Source organism: Geotrypetes seraphini, chromosome 3, assembly GCF_902459505.1.
Source record: "Geotrypetes seraphini chromosome 3, aGeoSer1.1, whole genome shotgun sequence".
Lineage (NCBI taxonomy): Eukaryota > Metazoa > Chordata > Amphibia > Gymnophiona > Dermophiidae > Geotrypetes > Geotrypetes seraphini.
The window spans coordinates 18,402,323-18,421,592 of NC_047086.1; the positions used below are offsets into that span (position 1 = coordinate 18,402,323).

Sequence of the window (19,270 nt, forward strand, 5' to 3'; positions counted from 1 at the left end):
AGCTTGCGGGTCAGTGGTTGTGGCCATTCATACTCTGATTCTTATGTGAGCCAAGGATAATGAAGCCATTGTGACATCACTGATGTGATTGGCTCTTAGGCACTGGTGGAATGAGGCATTATGACATCACAATATCTGCTCTGGATACCAGAGACTGTCATTCTGTAGTGTCTGTTTCAACCTCGGTCCTTCTACACCAGCGTTCTTCAAAGCAAAGCTTGCGGGTCAGTGGTTGTGGCCATTCATACTCTGATTCTTATGTGAGCCAAGGATAATGAAGCCATTGTGACATCACTGATGTGATTGGCTCTTAGGCACTGGTGGAATGAGGCATTATGACATCACAATATCTGCTCTGGATACCAGAGACTGTCATTCTGTAGTGTCTGTCTCAACCTCAGTCCTTCTACACCAGCATTCTTCAAAGCAAAGCTTGCGGGTCAGTGGTTGTGGCCATTCATACTCTGATTCTTATGTGAGCCAAGGATAATGAAGCCATTGTGACATCACTGATGTGATTGGCTCTTAGGCACTGGTGGAATGAGGCATTATGACATCACAATATCTGCTCTGGATACCAGAGACTGTCATTCTGTAGTGTCTGTTTCAACCTCAGTCCTTCTACACCAGCATTCTTCAAAGCAAAGCTTGCGGGTCAGTGGTTGTGGCCATTCATACTCTGATTCTTATGTGAGCCAAGGATAATGAAGCCATTGTGACATCACTGATGTGATTGGCTCTTAGGCACTGGTGGAATGAGGCATTATGACATCACAATATCTGCTCTGGATACCAGAGACTGTCATTCTGTAGTGTCTGTTTCAACCTCAGTCCTTCTACACCAGCATTCTTCAAAGCAAAGCTTGCGGGTCAGTGGTTGTGGCCATTCATACTCTGATTCTTATGTGAGCCAAGGATAATGAAGCCATTGTGACATCACTGATGTGATTGGCTCTTAGGCACTGGTGGACTGAGGCATTATGACATCACAATATCTGCTCTGGATACCAGAGACTGTCATTCTGTAGTGTCTGTTTCAACCTCAGTCCTTCTACACCAGCATTCTTCAAAGCAAAGCTTGCGGGTCAGTGGTTGTGGCCATTCATACTCTGATTCTTATGGGAGCCAAGGATAATGAAGCCATTGTGACATCACTGATGTGATTGGCTCTTAGGCACTGGTGGAATGAGGCATTATGACATCACAATATCTGCTCTGGATACCAGAGACTGTCATTCTGTAGTGTCTGTTTCAACCTCAGTCCTTCTACACCAGCATTCTTCAAAGCAAAGCTTGCGGGTCAGTGGTTGTGGCCATTCATACTCTGATTCTTATGTGAGCCAAGGATAATGAAGCCATTGTGACATCACTGATGTGATTGGCTCTTAGGCACTGGTGGACTGAGGCATTATGACATCACAATATCTGCTCTGGATACCAGAGACTGTCATTCTGTAGTGTCTGTTTCAACCTCAGTCCTTCTACACCAGCATTCTTCAAAGCAAAGCTTGCGGGTCAGTGGTTGTGGCCATTCATACTCTGATTCTTATGTGAGCCAAGGATAATGAAGCCATTGTGACATCACTGATGTGATTGGCTCTTAGGCACTGGTGGAATGAGGCATTATGACATCACAATATCTGCTCTGGATACCAGAGACTGTCATTCTGTAGTGTCTGTCTCAACCTCAGTCCTTCTACACCAGCAATCTTCACAAAAGCTTGCGGGTCAGTGGTTGTGGCCATTCATACTCTGATACTTCCCTCTCTCTTTAAAGAATGACATGAAGATGGTTTCCCGCGGTTATCCGCGGGGATGGTAACGGTGATGAATTTTGTCACCATGTCATTCTCTACTTCCTACCACTGCCCTTAATGGTCTCAAATTGCCCGCCCTTGTTGATTCTGTCCTCGTAGCTTCAGCTTCAGCGCTCTTGCCTGGAGATAGCTGTGTTGCAAGGAGAGGACCATAAAGGTCCATCTGTTGTATGAGGGGATGGTGAGAAGTCCTCAGCCCAACCAAGAAGAGAATGACGTGGCTATGGTTCAATGAATGATCACAATGCCAAAACATAGGGCTCCTTTTACGGAGCCGCATTAGCGACTTTAGCGCACGCAACTTTTTAGCCCGCACTAGCCGAAAAACTACCGCCTGCTCAAGAGGAGGCGGTAGCGGCTAGCGCAGCCGGCAAATTAGCACACGCTGTTACGCGCGTTGAACTGCTAACCATGGCTTCATAAAAGGAGCCCACAGCGTTTTGTTTCTGAAAATTGGCAATTAACGAATCAACACTCGTTTTAGCTACAGCGACACAATAACAACGCTCAGAATTTCGGAAGTCGGTTGGTTGTTCCTGGCAACTTTTCAGCACCCCTTCATACTCACATGCAGGGAGGGAGATAGCGGTCCAGTAAAGGCACAGAGTGAAGAGTCCAAGGCAGGCAGGAGAAGAGTTGAGAAGGCATAAGGAGTGAGAAATTTATTTATTTACTAGTATTTTATCCCGTTACATTAACGGGTGCTAGAATATATGTCTGTCTTTCTGTCTGTCTCTCTCCCTGGCCCCCCTTTGTCTGTCTGTCTTTCTGTGTCTCTCCCTGTCCCTGTGTCTTTCTTCTTTTCTTTCTGTCTCCCTTCCTCCCGCTGGTGGTAGAATATATGTCTGTCTTTCTTTCTGTCTCTCTCCCTCCCTGGCCCCCTTTGTCTGTCTGTCTTTCTGTCTCTCTCCCTGCCCCTGTCCCTGTGTCTTTCTTCCTATCTCCTTCCCTACTTCCCTGTCCAGCAGCCACAGCATTCCCTCTCCCTCCATTTACCGCGAGAGGAGCCTGCACGGACCTAACAACCCGAGCCCCAAGCAGTGTAACTTCCCGGCGGCTCCTCTCACGATCGCCGCCTTCTCCGACGCAGGAGCGGCTCGTGAGAGGAGCCGCTGCAGCGTCTATGAAGTTAAAAAATAAACTTCGACTCAGCTCAGTGCTCGGCCGCCGCGGCCTGCAACCACCGACAGCCCCTGCGGCCTACATCTGCCGTGGCCTGCAGCCGCTGACAGCCGCCGTGGCCGACATCCGCCTTGAAGAGAGAAAGAGAGAGAGAGATTTGCGCGCATGCGCACTCCTACCTTCGGTGCCCTACAGCGCACGGAACACGTGGCTTAGGCTTTTATTATATTAGATATATCAGTACCTTTAATGGTTTCTCAAGTAAAATACCTATTGTACTTTTTTCATACTGGGCGTGCTTTATCAGTATTTTAATAGTTAAAACCTAAAAAATAGTGCCTATGCCAGCAGTAGATTAAACCAATAATCTTGCACTCTCATTTTGCATAGAACACCTTTACAATGCTTAGAAATAATCTCATTTTCCTGGCAGAAAATACCGGTAATATTGTTATCTGAAAGCCAGTTGCATCCAATTATCCAAGAAAGATCCACTTAGATCTTGAACACTGTTTTTTTTAAGCCGAGAGTCCTCCAGCAGCTTTCGGGGGGGGGGGGGGGGGTGTCAGGGGGCAGTGCTTCAATATTGGGTTTTCAATCATTAGGGGAAAGGCAGGTTTTTCCTGGAGTCCTGCAGAGCTTGCCTGGCCTTCATTACTGAAAATGTGATAGTGAAACAGCACCCTCCAGTGGCTGGACTGCTGGTGGAGGACTCCCACTCAGCATGGAGTGAACAGTGATACATGGGAAGAAAATTATGACTATATTTACAATAAGTTACAAATGTTCAAATTGTATTCTACTAGGGTGAAAGCCTTATTATAGTCAATTTGTTTTCAAGGCACCTACTTCACGGTTTATTTTGAAAATAAAACTTGGTCCTTGAAGGCACTACAAAGATCACAGCATAATTATATCCTGTCCCCTTGCTTTGCCAGCTGAAGATTACCAATTATACATCTCAGATGCTGCGGTGGGAAGTACATTTGTGTTCTTTCATAATGACCTCTCAAACTGTCAATGTAGGGTATATCTGCATTCTTCTGATTCCCAGTGGCTGAAAATACATTCTCCTAAGCAGAGTCCTTTCATGAATTCTTTTGTTTCAGGCACCGAAAACAAATTAGAATAAGCTACAGGATGGACGTTCTTGAAAGACAGAAAAGGAGACCTCATTCTATTTATTCTAGACGTTTAAACCAGTTCCAACCAGAAAAAGACAGTCTTTTTAATTGGTCTCTGCTCATTTGCTGTTATTTAAGGATCCTGGTTCTAAAGAACCACAGAAAACTCAAGAGGGTTGGGGTTTTTTTTCCCCTGAGTTAGATTTTTCAAAAGGTCTACCCACTAGGCATTCTGTGTTATGTGATCAGAAGGAAGAATGCATGTGATGCTTAGTTTTGCAGAACATAGCCCCTTCTAGATTTCAAGAAAGAACAGTCATGACCATGGGGTTAAAGGTGGGGGGCCGGGGGAAATAGGGGGAGGTCCCCCTTTGGCAACAAACAGGGAATTAAGACAACTTCCCCAGAGTTGCCAAGATATCTAGGTCCAGAAGGGAGATATTAAGCCAGTCCTGGATTTCTGACACCTAATCCTGGTTTATTATGGGGCCTGCAGCACATATTTCAAAGGGTAGAAGAACCAGGGACTACAAATCCCACAATGCTTTGGGGATGTATGTTTTAAAACCAGGAGTCAAGATCTTCAGTCAATCTTTGGTCTTTAAATTCTCTCAACTCTGGAAAGATCTCCCCCTTTTTTTTTTTAAGGAGTTCCAGTTCTTTTCAATTTTTCCGTAAATCTTTAAAAACTACTCTATTTGCCAAACATTTTGAAAACTAATTATTTTGAAATTTTGCTATTATCTTCTATTTATTATTTGTAAATCACTCCCTGTTTATTTAATTGCTGTAAACTGAGTCGAGCCTTCTCAGAATGATGACTCGGTATACAAAGTTAAACTTTAGCTTAGTTTAGTTTAGGACCAGTTAAAAATACAGACTAGTCATGGACTTTGCTTCTCTAGATTTCACCTTCACTATTAGTACCTCAACTTTATAGCTATTCACAGTTTTCATGACACTCCAAATTAATATGCATGAAACGGATTTTCTGTAATCAGTGGCATAGTAAGGGGGAAGTGGACCACCTTGGGCACCGTCTTGGTGGTGGCACTTGCACTTCGCCCCCCCCCCCCCAATGCCATGCTCATGCCCTCCCTTCCCCTCTCTCATACCTCTTTAAAATCGCCAGTGTGAGCAACTTCTCTAGCCTGCTGATCGCACTGGCCTGGCTTCCTCTGAAATCACTTTCAGGTTGCGGGACCAGGAAATGACGGCAGAGGGAAAGCCAACAACAGTGCAAGAAGCAGACTGGAAAAGCTGCTTGAACTGGTGAAGATTCAAAAAGGTACAGCGGTGGGAAGGGAGGGCACAAGTGTGGCAGGGGAGCACAGGAGTGGGGGTAGAGAGGCGGGCACAGGGTGGGAGTTGGCATGGAAGGAGCATGGGCAGAGAAGAGGGTGTGTGAGGGCGTGGGGTGGGGTGGGGTTGGCATGGAAGGAGCATGGGCAGAGAGGAGGGAGTGGGAGGGAGTGGGGTGGGGTTGGCATGGAAGGAGCATGGGCAGAGAGGAGGGAGTGGGAGGTTGTGAGGTGGTGTTTGCATGGAAGGAGCATGGGCAGAGAGGAGGGCATGGGAGGGGGTGGGGTGGGGTTGGCATGGAAGGAGCATGGGCAGAGAAGAAGGTGGGTGAGGGCGTGGGGTGGGGTTGACATGGAAGGAGCATGGGCAGAGAGGAGGGCGTGGGAGGGGGTGGGGTGGGGTTGGCATGGAAGGAGCATGGGCAGAGAGGAGGGAGTGGGAGGTTGTGGGGTGGGGATGGCGTGGAAAGAGCATGGGCAGAGAGGAGGGCGTGGGAGGGGGTGGGGTGGGGTTGGCATGGTAGGAGCATGGGCAGAGTGGAGGGAGTGGGAAGTTGTGGGGTGGGGTTGGCATGGAAGGAGTATGGGCAGAGAGGAGGGCGTGGGAGAGGGTGGGGTGGGGTTGGCATGGAAGGAGCATGGGCAGAGTGGAGGGCATGGGAGGGGGTGGGGTGGGGTTGGCATGGAAGGAGCATGGGCAGAGAAGAGGGTGTGTGAGGGCGTGGGGTGGGGTTGACATGGAAGGAGCATGGGCAGAAAGGAGGGCGTGGGAGGGGGTGGGGTGAGGTTGTCATGGAAGGAGCATGGGCATAGAGGAGGGAGTGGGAGGGTGTGGGGTGGGGTTGGCATGGAAGGAGCATGGGCAGAGAGGAGGGCGTGGGAGGGTGTGGGGTGGGGTTGGCATGGAAGGAGCATGGGCAGAGAGGAGGGAGTGGGAGGTTGTGGGGTGGGGTTGGCATGGAAGGAGCATGGGCAGAGAAGAGGGCATGGGAGGGGGTGGGGTTGGCATGGATGGAGCATGGGCATAGAGGAGGGAGTGGGAGGTTGTGGGGTGGGGTTGGCATGGACGGAGCATGGGCAGAGAGGAGGGCGTGGGAGGGTGTGGGGTGGGGTTGGCATGGAAGGAGCATGGGCAGAGAGGAGGGCGTGGGAGGGTGTGGGGTGGGGTTGGCATGGAAGGAGCATGGGCAGAGAGGAGGGAGTGGGAGGTTGTGGGGTGGGGTTGGCATGGAAGGAGCATGGGCATAGAGGAGGGAGTGGGAGGTTGTGGGGTGGGGTTGGCATGGACAGAGCATGGGCAGAGAGGAGGGCGTGGGAGGGTGTGGGGTGGGGTTGGCATGGAAGGAGCATGGGCAGAGAGGAGGGTGTGGGGTGGGGTTGGCATGGAAGGAGCATGGGCAGAGAGGAGGGAGTGGGAGGTTGTGGGGTGGGGTTGGCATGGAAGGAGCATGGGCAGAGAAGAGGGCATGGGAGGGGGTGGGGTTGGCATGGATGGAGCATGGGCATAGAGGAGGGAGTGGGAGGTTGTGGGGTGGGGTTGGCATGGACGGAGCATGGGCAGAGAGGAGGGCGTGGGAGGGTGTGGGGTGGGGTTGGCATGGAAGGAGCATGGGCAGAGAGGAGGGCGTGGGAGGGTGTGGGGTGGGGTTGGCATGGAAGGAGCATGGGCAGAGAGGAGGGAGTGGGAGGTTGTGGGGTGGGGTTGGCATGGAAGGAGCATGGGCAGAGAAGAGGGCATGGGAGGGGGTGGGGTGGGGTTGGCATGGACGGAGCATGGGCATAGAGGAGGGAGTGGGAGGGCGTGGGGTGGGGTTGGCATGGAAGGAGCATGGGCAGAGAGGAGGGCGTGGGAGGGGGTGGGGTGGGGTTGGCATGGAAGGAGCATGGGCAGAGTGGAGGGCATGGGAGGGTGCCACTGTCCTGGGTGCCTCCTACCTTCACTATGCCACTAGCTGGGATGCATCATGGGAAAAAAGGCCTCACGCAAGATATGGTAAAATGTTTTGCATTAGTTTTCCATTTGCATATGCTAACCGTATTTTTTTGTGGGGGGGCAGGTCAAGGGTGGAGAATGGGTGAGGAAATGCTATTCGGCTAGGAGGGAATTAAAGAAACGGTGCTGAAAACTTGGCACTTTAAAACTTGAGTGCTAAAGGCCTGATTCTGTGCCCAGCGCCGTAAGTTAGATGGCGGCAGGTGTCCTACCGCCATATAACTTAATTAAATGGCTTTAATTGGTGTGGTAATTTACCGTACAAACCAAAAAGAATTGACCCCAGAGATCCACAGAGAGATGAGTCCAAGAGAAGCCAAAAAATCACCGTGGAGTGGCAATGATCCTGAAATGGACTTTTACTGAAAGAATCAAAGTTCCAAAATATCATGAAACAATCCACATAGAAATCTAAAGGACCTATTCCGCTAATGGCGCAGGACCCAACACGGTCCGCGTTTCGACAAGATGTCATCTTCAGGGGTCCCTACGAGTCCTATGATGATGTATACGTGGAAAAACTGGTATGTGGAGAGACGAACGCTACTGGAAACCAAAGCAATAACTTGGTAATTTACCGTGCCTTTTAAAAGTCAATCAAAGTAGGCGTGCTCAGGGGCACCTTAGGAGCCACTTGAGGCGCGATTCTGAAAAGATCCAGAATCTAGGCCAGTAAAACCCTGGCCTACATTACCTGTGCCTAAGTTTTGGGATAGGTGCACCTATAAATTAGACGCTCACACTTTATAGAATCACGCTTAGCGCCACCTGAGTGGCCTTAGGTATCGTTTGGCATCCTAACTTTTAAGCGCACCATATTTATACCAAGGGGTCCTTTTACAAAGGCGCGGTAGCGGTTTAACGCACGGAATACCGCGCGTGAAACCGCCTGCCGCGCTAGTACCTAACGCCTCCATTGACGAGGCGTTAGGATTTTAGGCTGCCGCGGGGATTAGCATGTGATGAAATGTCCGGCGCGCTAACCCCCTTAGCGCGCCTTGATAAAGAAGACCTAAATTCCTGCATCTAAGTTAGGCACCTACCGATGCTAATGCCCAGAACAGGCTCCTACATACAAAACATGCCCTTGATCTGCCCCCTAAACATGCCTACCAGTGGTGTAGCAAGGGTAGGAGGTGCCAAGGTGGTGGCATCACCCCACTCCTGTGCCAACACCCTGTGCCTTTCTGTCCTCCCCCTGTTCCTTCCATGCCCTCAGGCCACACTCACGCCGTACCTTCCCACCCCATACCTCTTTAAATCTTCGCCAGTGCAAGCAGCTTCTCTGGTCCTCTGCTCATGCTAGCATTGGCTTTCCCTCTGATGTCACTTCCTGGCCCCACGACCCGGATATGATTTCAGAAGGAGCCGGCACGAACAGCAGGCAAGAGTAGTTGCTCAAGCTGGCAAAAATTTTAAGGAGGTACGGAGGAGCGGGGAAGGGAGGGCACAAGTGGGGGGGGGGCGGAGAGGTGCCGGCTCCCCCACCAAGATGGCACCCAGAGCAGTTTTCCCCCTTTACTACGCCACCGATGCCTACAGTATTTTGTGGTAGGTACCTTAGACAAGACACCTACCTCAAACTGGTAGTCATCTACCAAGTTAGGTGCCTAACATCCAATTAAGTGCAATTCACGTCAATTATCAGTGCTGATTAAGGACTCCTTTTGCTAAGGCGCGCTAGCGTTTTTAGCACGCGCTACATTGCTGCGCGTGCTAACCCCACGCTATGCGCCAAATGCTAACACAAGCTCTATGGAGGCATTAGCGTCTAGTGCATGCGGCAATGTAGCGCACGCTTACCCCGCGCTAAAAACACTAACGCACCTTAGCAAAAGGAGCCCTAAGTCTATTAACCAATTGTTAGGTACCCATATCAAGTGGGTAAACACCTAACATTAGGTGCTATTTATAGAATTTCCCCCATAAGTGTCATTCTATAAAGGGATTATACCCTATAGCAGGGGTCTCCAAAGTCCCTCTTCGAGAGCCGAATCCAGTCGGGTTTTTGGGATTTCCCCCAATGAATATGCATTGAAAGCAGTGCATGCACATAGATCTCATGCATATTCATTGGGGAAATCCCGAAAACCCGACTGAATTCGGCCCTCGAGGAGGGACTTTGGAGACCCCTGCCCTATAGCATTTGGTGAAGATCCTGCACCCAACTTTTGGGTAGTGTGCTTTTGCCTCTTAAAAAAAACCAGATATAAATAATAGTTCCCAACTTAGGCGCACTTTGGGCAAATTCTGTAAACCCATGCAGAGCTTTTTGGAACACCCCTGCCACGCCTCTGGTCAGGTTTCCTTTTCGGCTAGGTGCAATTGACGTTAACTTTAGGCGCCTCTTAGAGAATTTCCCCCCTAAGTACAATTCCATAAAAGGTACGATATCCTGTAGAATTGCGTTAAGTGGCCTACTAGTTGGTCATCAACTTTTTAGGCACCATATAGACTATAGCGCTCAAGACCATTTACAAGCGTGATCTCCACCCCCGGAGGGCTCGCCATCGAAGTTTGCGCCTGGGGCAACGGAGGGTCAAATGGCTTGTCCAAGGTCACAAAAAGCCACGGTGGAATTTGAACAGGGCTTCCCTGGTTCTCAGCCTGAAACCATGGCCTGTTCACAGCCCTGGATGACTGAAAATGAATACACTCCATTAATGCATGTCCAGTATTGGACACAGTATTCCAGATGTGGTCGCACCATTGCCATTGTATCGAGCAATGGTGCGACCACATCTGGAATATTGTGTCCAATACTGGTCACCGTACCTTAAGAAAGACATGGCGATACTTGAGAGGGTCCAGAGGAGAGCAACTAGGATGATAAAAGGAATGGAGAACCTTTCATATTCCGAAAGGTTGGACAAACTGGGGCTCTTTACCCTGGAAAAGCGGAGACTGAGAGGAGACATGATACAGACGTATAAAATCATGAGAGGCATAGAGAGGGTGGAGAGGGACAGATTCTTCAGACTAGCGGGGACAACAAAAACAAGAGGTCACTCGGAAAAACTGAGAGGGGACGGATTCAAAACGAATGCAAGGAAGTTTTTCTTCACTCAGAGGGTGGTGGACACCTGGAACACGCTTCCAAAGGAGGTAATAGGACAGAGTACAATACTGGGTTTCAAAGAGGGACTGGATGGCTTCCTGGAAGCGAAGGGGATTGCAGGGTATAGATAGAAGGTTACTCTACAGGACAAAAGCGAAAAGCGTATGAGAGTTTTAGGGTAGGAGCACTATCAGGTCCTGGACCTGAGGGGCTGCCGCGTGAGCGGACTGCCGGGCACGATGGACCTCCGGTCTGACCCGACAGAGGCAAGTCTTATGTTCTTATGTTCAATCTGTGGTCATGAAGCTAATTCATCAGCCCTTTCTTTCGTTGGCGAATTGTAAAGCTCAGTAGGGAGAGCAGTTATTGACATCTATGGCTTATGGTTCAATTTGCAGAGAGAAACCAGTGGGATATGAGACCCTTGCAAAGACATCTGGTGGTCAGAGGGAATAAATGAGCACGGTTCAGCCTGCAAAGCCATTTCCCTAGGTTTTTTAGAGAGGTATAAAAAAAAAAAAAAAACCAGCCTACCCTCTCCAAATACTAACCCCCCCCCCCTCTCTTTTTCTTTGCTTTTATATCCAGGGATCAAAAACCAACCGACTTATCATTGGTGACTACATTATATGCAACAAATGAGCTTTTCATTATTTCCCCAAGACACGAGATGGTCAATAAAAAAGTGAATTATACTGTCACCCTCCAATTCATTAGCACAATTGCAAGGCATCCTCTTTCAGCCTCCTCCCGCCCCTGTTCATTTAAAATAGCAAAAACAAAACAAAAAAAATTGCAAATATTCAGCGCTGGAGGAAGCTTCCCAACCCTAGCCTAAATCCAGATAACCAAATAATAGCTCTCTTAAAAAAGGATAATAATGCTAATTCCCCTATCTGCAGCAGCAAAGCCTCCGTACAGCTAATCTGGTTTTTACCCTTCCAATTAAACTCGCCCAGAACGTTCTATTTAGTCAGCAGCACCATGAATGCGGTCATTAAAATTCGTGTTCGGTAAAGAGTTGTATATGCGGCTCACTGTTGGTTTTTTTTTAAATTCCATTAAATCCAAATGGTCTTTATCGCCCCATGACCACCGTGACTTCAATCAGCCAATTTAATTACCTTACACAATTGTCAGCAGAAGCAGCAAAGGGGGGGGGGGGGGACCAGGAAGGGATGTGACGTTATCAAATTGAAATCTTCCTCTGGGCTGTTTAATCTGAAGCCAGTCAATAGCAAGGTTCCTCACCTCTTTCCTTCCAGAGAGCTTTAACTTCAGTTTGCCAAGTTGGGGGGGGAGGGGAGGGAAGGGAAGGGGAGAGGAGCAGGAGGGAGGGAGAGAGGAGTTTTAAAGGCTTGCTGCCCTTGTGATATTCACCCTGTTGGTGTGTAAAACCTGGTGTGCTCTCATTCCCCTCTTTCTTATCATCTGCTCTTAGTGGGGGTCCCTCCACTTCCTTCAGACACCAACAGATAGCTTGTCCCTATATCAGGGGTGTCAAAGTCCCTCCTCGGGGGCCTCAATCAAGTCGGGTTTTCAGGATTCCCCCAATGAATATGCATGAGATCTATTAGCCTACAATGAAAGCAGTGCATGCAAATAGATCTCATGCATATTCATTGGGGGAATCCTGAAAACCCGACTGGATTCCGGCCCTCGAGGACTGGAGTTGCCCCCCCTGAGCTAGACAAATGATGTGTCAGATTAAACCAGGGGTGTCAAAGTCCCTCCTCAAGGGCCGCAATCCAGTCGGGTTTTCAGGATTCCCCCAATGAATATGCATGAGATCTATTAGCCTACAATGAAAGCAGTGCATGCAATTAGATCTCATGCATATTCACTGGGGAAATCCTGAAAACCCGACTGGATCGCGGCCCTCGAGGAGGGACTTTGACACCCCTGCCCTAGATCCATCTTGCACAGTTTGCACAGCACACTTGAAGAAGAAACCTGTGTCTCTGCAAAGTTAAAGCATTTCAGCATCGGAGTATTTTATAGGGGGAGGGGGCAGGGAGTTATTTAAAAGGAATGGGAAACTGCTAAGCAGGTGAAGCCTCTGGAGCAGGATTCCCCTGCCCATGAGTAAGGTTTTTTGGGTTTGTTTGTTTTTTTGGTTTTTTTTTGCAATGCACAACCCTCAAACGCATGTTTAAGATATTCTATCACCTGCACATTATTTTTTAATCTTGAATTATTACTATTATTTTGCCACAGCATTGAGGGATTTTTCAATAACATTAAATGCATTTTTAAAAAAAGAGTATTGCAATTCAAAAGCCTCGGCCTGGAAATCAATGCGTTCAGCTTAGTCAGGTTCAAAAGGATTGTCGCAGTTCGTGGCGTGATAATAGTGCTGTATTGCCCGAGCGCTGTGTATGAGAAGCTTCTAAATCACAGAACAGGTTAATACACTCTCTTATCATCTGGTGTAGGTCGACAGGGCAGCTGATAATTGACTTTTCAGGTCGCCCGCACACAAACGTTATTCTTTCATATGGATATCTGCTGTGTCTATGAATATCCTTCAGCTTTAGAGAAAGATATTTACAATTTGTGTAACCTCTGATAGTTGGTTTTTTTTAAATGTTTATTTTGAAATAGACTCTAAAGAGTTTAACGTGAACAAACAAAAAAAAAACATATCTCATGATAGAAACATAGAAAAAAGCAGCAGAAAAGGGCTCTAGCCCACCAAGTCTGCCCATTCCAAGTATCCCCTCCCCTGAATTTACTCCCTTAAAGATCCCACGTGCTAAATTTTACAAAAAGGAAGCAGAGAATGAATATTTTATCCATCAACCTAAACACATTTCGCAGACCCCACCAAAGATACTGTGTGTTAGTATATAGCTTGTATTTTTGGGGTTGGTTCGTTGTTGGGGTTCTTTTTTTTGCTTTGCCTTTTTTATGCTGATTTATAACGGTGGGTTCCCTCCCCTCCCCCTCCTCCTGTGTTTCTGGGGACAATGGAGGGAAGCAAAACAGGCGAAAAACACCCTGGTACCTTCTTCCCTGTTAAAGGGTCTAGTTCTGCTCTGTTGTTGCTGAGATCTGAGCAGGGATACTGGAGGGGGGCGGGAGGGGGGGGGGAAGTCCAGGGTTGCCACAGCATCCAATGCTCATTCCTGCTGACGCCCTGTTAGAGTTTTATAAGGACAATCCGAGAAGGTGGGCTCTTTGATTCGGGTGAGGTGGGCTCTGAGTTGACGCCCGTCTTCTCTTCTTCATACATCCCCAGTCATGTGTGCTTCGATTGACTTTCTAGCCTTGCATGGTAAATAGAGCTTGGCCATTTGGGATGCCCTGTAGTCGCGTCCTTCCTCTACCCCTCCTGGTTGGTCTCTTTCTATTACAAACGAGACCGGAGACCCCCAAAATGTGTCAAGAATCATCCTCGTCTCATTTGCTCCCTGCTCTGGTGTTATTAACCGCAACTCACCAGAATCCGAACCGGCCAGGATTTCCTCGTGGCTCTGCTGTCTCATACCTAGTGATTCTCCAGTCATGCACCAGATTAAACTAGACTAGTTATGGTTTTAGTCTCTGTCCTTGAAACACAGGCGTCAGCTCTGTGGGTGCTGGGCGTCCCCCCCGACAGTGAGCAAACTCTTTACATTGTGCCCAGGGAGGGGTGAATTTGTATCACGTTTGGCACCGCCAATCATTTGGAAAAGTTTGGCGTCCATGTCCATTCATATATTCTCGATCATCAGATTGACTTTAAGATTCACTTGTTACAGTGGTCTCAAACTCGCGGCCCGGGGGCCACATGTGGCCCGCCAGGTACTATTTTGAGGCCCTCGGTTTAATCTTAATCACAAAAGTAAAATAAAATAGTTTCTTGATCATATGTCTCTTTAGCTATAAATTACAATATTATTATTTGGACTTAGCCAAAAGGAAGGATTTATAAACTATAAAGAGTTTTACCTCAGGCAAAATTGTCATTTCTTTAATAAGACATTAACTATTTTTTTTCTGTACCTAAAAATCCAAAATGTGGCCCTGCAAAGGGTTGGAGTTTCAGACCACTGACTTGTTAGATGCCGCTGTCAAAATATAAGAATCATAACAAGTAACCCTAATGTGGTGTGGTTAAGAGTTACCGCCTCAGCACCCAGAGGTTGTGGGTTCAAATCTCATGCTGCTCCCTGTGACCCCTTGCAAGTCACTTAATCCCCCAATCGCCCGAATGTAAACCGCTTAGATTATAAGTGGTAAATAAATGCTTCAATAAATTTGGGAGGAGGGGGCGTGGGGAGAAGACAGAGCAGGCAGGGACAATGCTCATCAAACAATCCGAGATTTGCTGATCTTGGTGCTGAAATGTTATCCACTCGCCCGCCAAGTCAATGCAGTGCTATGCTAAGAGAGGTAACGCTTAGTTTGTAACGCACATCTGGGCTTGAATATTTAGAACTGTTGACCGGGCAATGTTTGCAAGAAAGGTTCGGCAGTGCGGTTGCGACATCAGCGGAAAACCCTGCCCCTCCATGTTTTTCATCTCTTGCTCTTCTGTTTCTAGATTTTACCCCCCAAAAATAACATAAAAAACTTTGCAATCAAGTGAACTGAACTTCAGAGGTGAAAAACATGGAGGGGGGGGGGGGAGGAATGATTTTCTGGACCACATCGAATCCTAGTGAACTGTAGATAGAAATGGACTTACCAGGTGGTGCTGAAAAGTTCTCAGCCCAACCAAGAAGAGAATGAAGTGTATATGAGTCAATCAATGATCTGAAACAATGTCAAAAAAGCATAGAATCTCGGTTCTGCACATTGGCACTTAATCAAACAAAATAACACTCTTTTCGGTTACAGTGGCAAAATAATGCTTAGAATTTAGGAAGTGCAATATTGCATCGCATATATTACATATTGCATTGCATATATTGCATATGTATGTAATAACATATTGCACAAAATTTTGTATAAGAATTAGTACAGATCATTCTGTATCTTGTATATACAGTAATGAGATTTATTAAGCTAGTCTGTTGTAATAAAATACAGAATGCTACCTACAACTCAAGAATGCCATCCATTCTTTCTTCGTAGACACATTGGGCTATTTGTACGGGTCAAGCCAGCATTCCTAAGTATGGTTTTAAAAAAGGTACAGGAACTAAATTGGCAATTCTGAAAGATGCGTTTGCATCCAAAGAAACGTAATTTTAAAAGCTTGTCAAAATCTGATTTCATCCTTCTTGGATCTAATTTTGAGGACTTGAGCTGAATTTAAGCTAAAAATTTTATTTTTATTTTATTTTACTTGATTACCATGTATTTTACTTTTGAGTATTATTTTCCTGCTTTTCTTCAACTTTCTGTACAAGTGGATACTTGATTTATAATATGTAAAAATTTGATAAATAAATAATTTAAAAAAAAAAAAAATCTGATTTCAAGCACAGCAATAGGAGTCCCAGGGCCCATGATAAACCCCCGATGGTATAAGTTATTCTAATGCTCATCTTAAATACCTGAGAGAATGATGGACAGGGGCTCTGATCTCTTCAGTGGCGGGGGACAGAGAAAAATCGATGGGGGAGGGGGGGGGTTGCCTCTCACTGGAAGGTGCTGGCAGCTTCTGTATAGGGAAAGGGGGTGGGACGTGATTTTCTTGAGGTTATAATCAAAGCGTTTTACATATGATATACAGGTGCTTATTTGGGGGCAACGGAGTAATCAGTTGGCTAATAATGAGCCGGGTGGGCTAGCTGGCTGGACTGAGGACTCGGGAGGGCTTTGAAAGACTATAAAAGGTTAGTGGGAGAAGCGAATGCGATGGAGCTGCTCAGGGGGGAATGCCCCCCCCTGCCCTCCCCCATCTCTTAACTTCAGGCTCTTTCTGGTTGCCATAGCAGGCGGGGAAGGGAACGGATATAAGGTTTTGGGGGTCAGCGTCGATCCCGTCACTGCTGGACCAAGGACAGGGCTGTCGATTTTTGTGTAAGGAGAGGCGACTTTGCCTCAGTTGAACTTTCACCATCCCCCAGGTGAATTGCACTGGAGCAAAAGCCCCGGAACTTCATACACAAATGCCATAGAATGACCCTTTTTACAAGTGAAAATGAGAGACTTCAAAGAAGGGAGCCAGGAAAGTCGGTAGATTTTTGTTCAAACACCCCCCCCCCCCCCAATATATCTTTAGTAAGGTTTGTTCCTAAGATACAGCTTGGCACACAGCTAGACACCGTTTATCAATGTTAAAGACCAAACCATGTGTATATGCAAAGGTGACAGATATAATTGCTACGGTCCTCTGGTCCTACCGAGTAGTTAAAGGTTTGCTATTCCACTGTGACAATGAGGTAAGTCTGCTTATTCACCCTGAAGCATTCCCATTATAAGGATTTACACTGTCGGGCCCCCATCCTCCCCTCCCCCCCAGGTTCATTGTAAGTTGGGACTATTCTTCAAATCAGACAAAATGTGTTCAACCGGTGAGAGGCAAAATGCAGAAGAGAGTCAACCTGCAATAAATACCCCTGCGGTGATATAAAGACCTGTTTAGCTGCTCCCAAAGAAAGAGGCATTCCTGAAGACGGTTGCTACGAGCAACATGCCTTAAGCACCACCTGAAGACCAGATGGAAGCAGAAGAAGGTCCCTAACTAGGGATTCAGCACACGAGATCAATACCCACCCGGCCCTCTTTTTAATCATTACCAGGCTTCCACTCTAAAAGGATGGGGGGGGGGGGGGTTTCCATGCAAGGCATACAGCCCTAGCCAAACCGGTCCCTCCTAATGAGGAGCATAGCAGTTGAAAGGGAAAGAAAACGAAATGAAGAAGCTTTTGCAAACCAGAGGGTGGCTGCTGCATGAAAAGGCAAAAAAAAAAAACCACCTACCCTCTCAAGAATGTTGAAGGCAGGGTGATACCTCCAGATTTCTTAAGTCTGGGGTAACACCTTGCTCTGACCATTTTTTTTTTCCTCCTTTTTCCCACCTACACCTCATTCGCTCTTTTAAGAACTTCCTCTCGTCCCTGTACTCCAAGAAACTGTTGATAGGGCTTTACTAACTTCCTCCCAAGTCCAGTTTATGCCATCAACAGTTTAGTGGTTCCTTCAGTCAGTCTTAGGTACCGATTTGCTAAAATCTCTGTTTATTTATAAGCACCTGGGGTTTTTGTGGGGGTTTTTTTTTTTCATTAGACAAAGCTTACCAGGTGGCCCCGAAAACCTAGGTTTTTCCATGTATAATTTTAAAATACTCTTGATGCACATTTTGCAAATGAGCTCGTCCGATATGTTGTTCCCAAGATTATCAAGAGCGTTTCAGATATCATTGTGAACCGGTAGGAAACCATGCAGGCATTTCCAAAACAGTTGAATCGGTTTCTGTAAAGAAATAGCCGGGCATTTAGTCCCCCCCCCCCCCCCCCCCCGATGCCAGTACCCATAGTCGGGGAAAGTTAGCGAGAAAAGTTGTCAAATCTCAGCTGATCAAAAGATAAAAATGAAAGTACTTCCCACCCTAATGAGCCCCCACCTACCCACCCCCTTTCCCCCTCCCCCTCCCCCTTGGAGTAAAAGTAGAAACAGTCGTAGCTGTGGACTTCACGGAAAACAGGACAGGAATTGGTCTTGGGTTTTAAGCTCATTATTACACAGGAATCCTGTTTTCCTCTTTCTGCCATGCTGCTGGTGAAAGGAAACTGCAGCCACAAAGCCCAGCACTTCAGCCTTGCAGAGAGAGAGAGAAAAAAAAAAGGGGGACACGGTTGTACCGTTTTCTGCCGAAGCAGCCCCCAAGCCCAGACTACGAATAACACCCCCGCCTAGGCATCGCTTCTATTTCAGCAGGGTCATAAAAAGTCAAGAGCAGCCTTACCAAATCGCAGTACGTGCGTCGTCCCTTGAGAATACTCAATCCACAACAAGCAAAGGGCGAGCCTAACGGTGCACCCCAAGACTGACTTAGTTAGGCTCGAGCAGATAATCTTCATGGTGTTTCTCGCTCGCACACACCCGTGCGGCCGCTCCTTTCCCCCCGAATCGAGCGTCGGCTTCCCCCCCGGTAGGGTAAAGGAGGACGGAGAGAGACGGATGGCCCTCAGACACAATCACGGCATGGTCCCCGAGACGGGAGCGAGGAGCCTCTGCTTCCCAGATCCCATTAGCAATCCCTGCGTGGTCTTCATTCACTGCACCAAGGAGCAACCTTCAGCCGCAAGGAGTGGAGAGACATCCATGTTTTTTTTTAGAGGGGGGAGAATCCATGAGCAATCCAGAGGCAAATGTCCATCCCGGGAAGGGAGGGAGAGACAAGGGGGGGGGGGGAAGGGAGACGCTGGAAGGGGGCTGAAACGAATCAATAGATAATCCAGATCGAAAGCCTGCTGAGGTATGGCAGCATAGCGAGGACTCAATGTGCCAGGCGATTTTTTTTTTTGACTAGCAAAAGGGGTTGGTTTTTCTTTTTTTTTTCCCCTTCCTGTGTGCTCTGTTTCTACTGCACTGCTGCACAGCTTCTGACGTGGAGCCAAGATTAAGTGAGAGAAATTGCCCTAGCTCTTCTCTTCTTAAGCCTGCCTGTGCCAGACAACCATCCCCAATTCCTATGATGCGACTGATCTGACCGTCCCGCGTTGAAAAGCGGGGTTGACGGGTGGTTGGGGGGGGGGGGGTTCTTTCTCAAAATGGTCAAGTCTTTTGTTTCCACTGTGAGCAAAGATGGTGTGGAGCTCTCTCTCTCTCTCTCCAGTCTGAAATCAATTGGTGAATGGGAAGAGCTGGCTAGCTGGGCAGAAATCAGTTAGCCTTGAAGTTCTGCGTTTGGAGTCTGAATGCAATTTGGGCTACTGTGGTTTCGTTACAACCGAGCACCCCCCTCCCTCCCCCCC

General features: G+C 47.6%; 1 protein-coding gene across 1 annotated transcript in view; it reads right to left on the bottom strand.

Moving 5' to 3' along the window:
- The window catches only part of GRIK2 (glutamate ionotropic receptor kainate type subunit 2), a 1,206,237-nt gene extending 1,187,864 nt beyond the window's left edge, over positions 1–18,373 (bottom strand). The window contains exon 1 of the mRNA XM_033936333.1: positions 18,259–18,373. Coding sequence (XP_033792224.1) covers positions 18,259–18,373 — 115 coding nt within the window. The remainder of the gene's footprint in view (positions 1–18,258) is intronic.
- Positions 18,374–19,270: the final 897 nt, after the last annotated feature.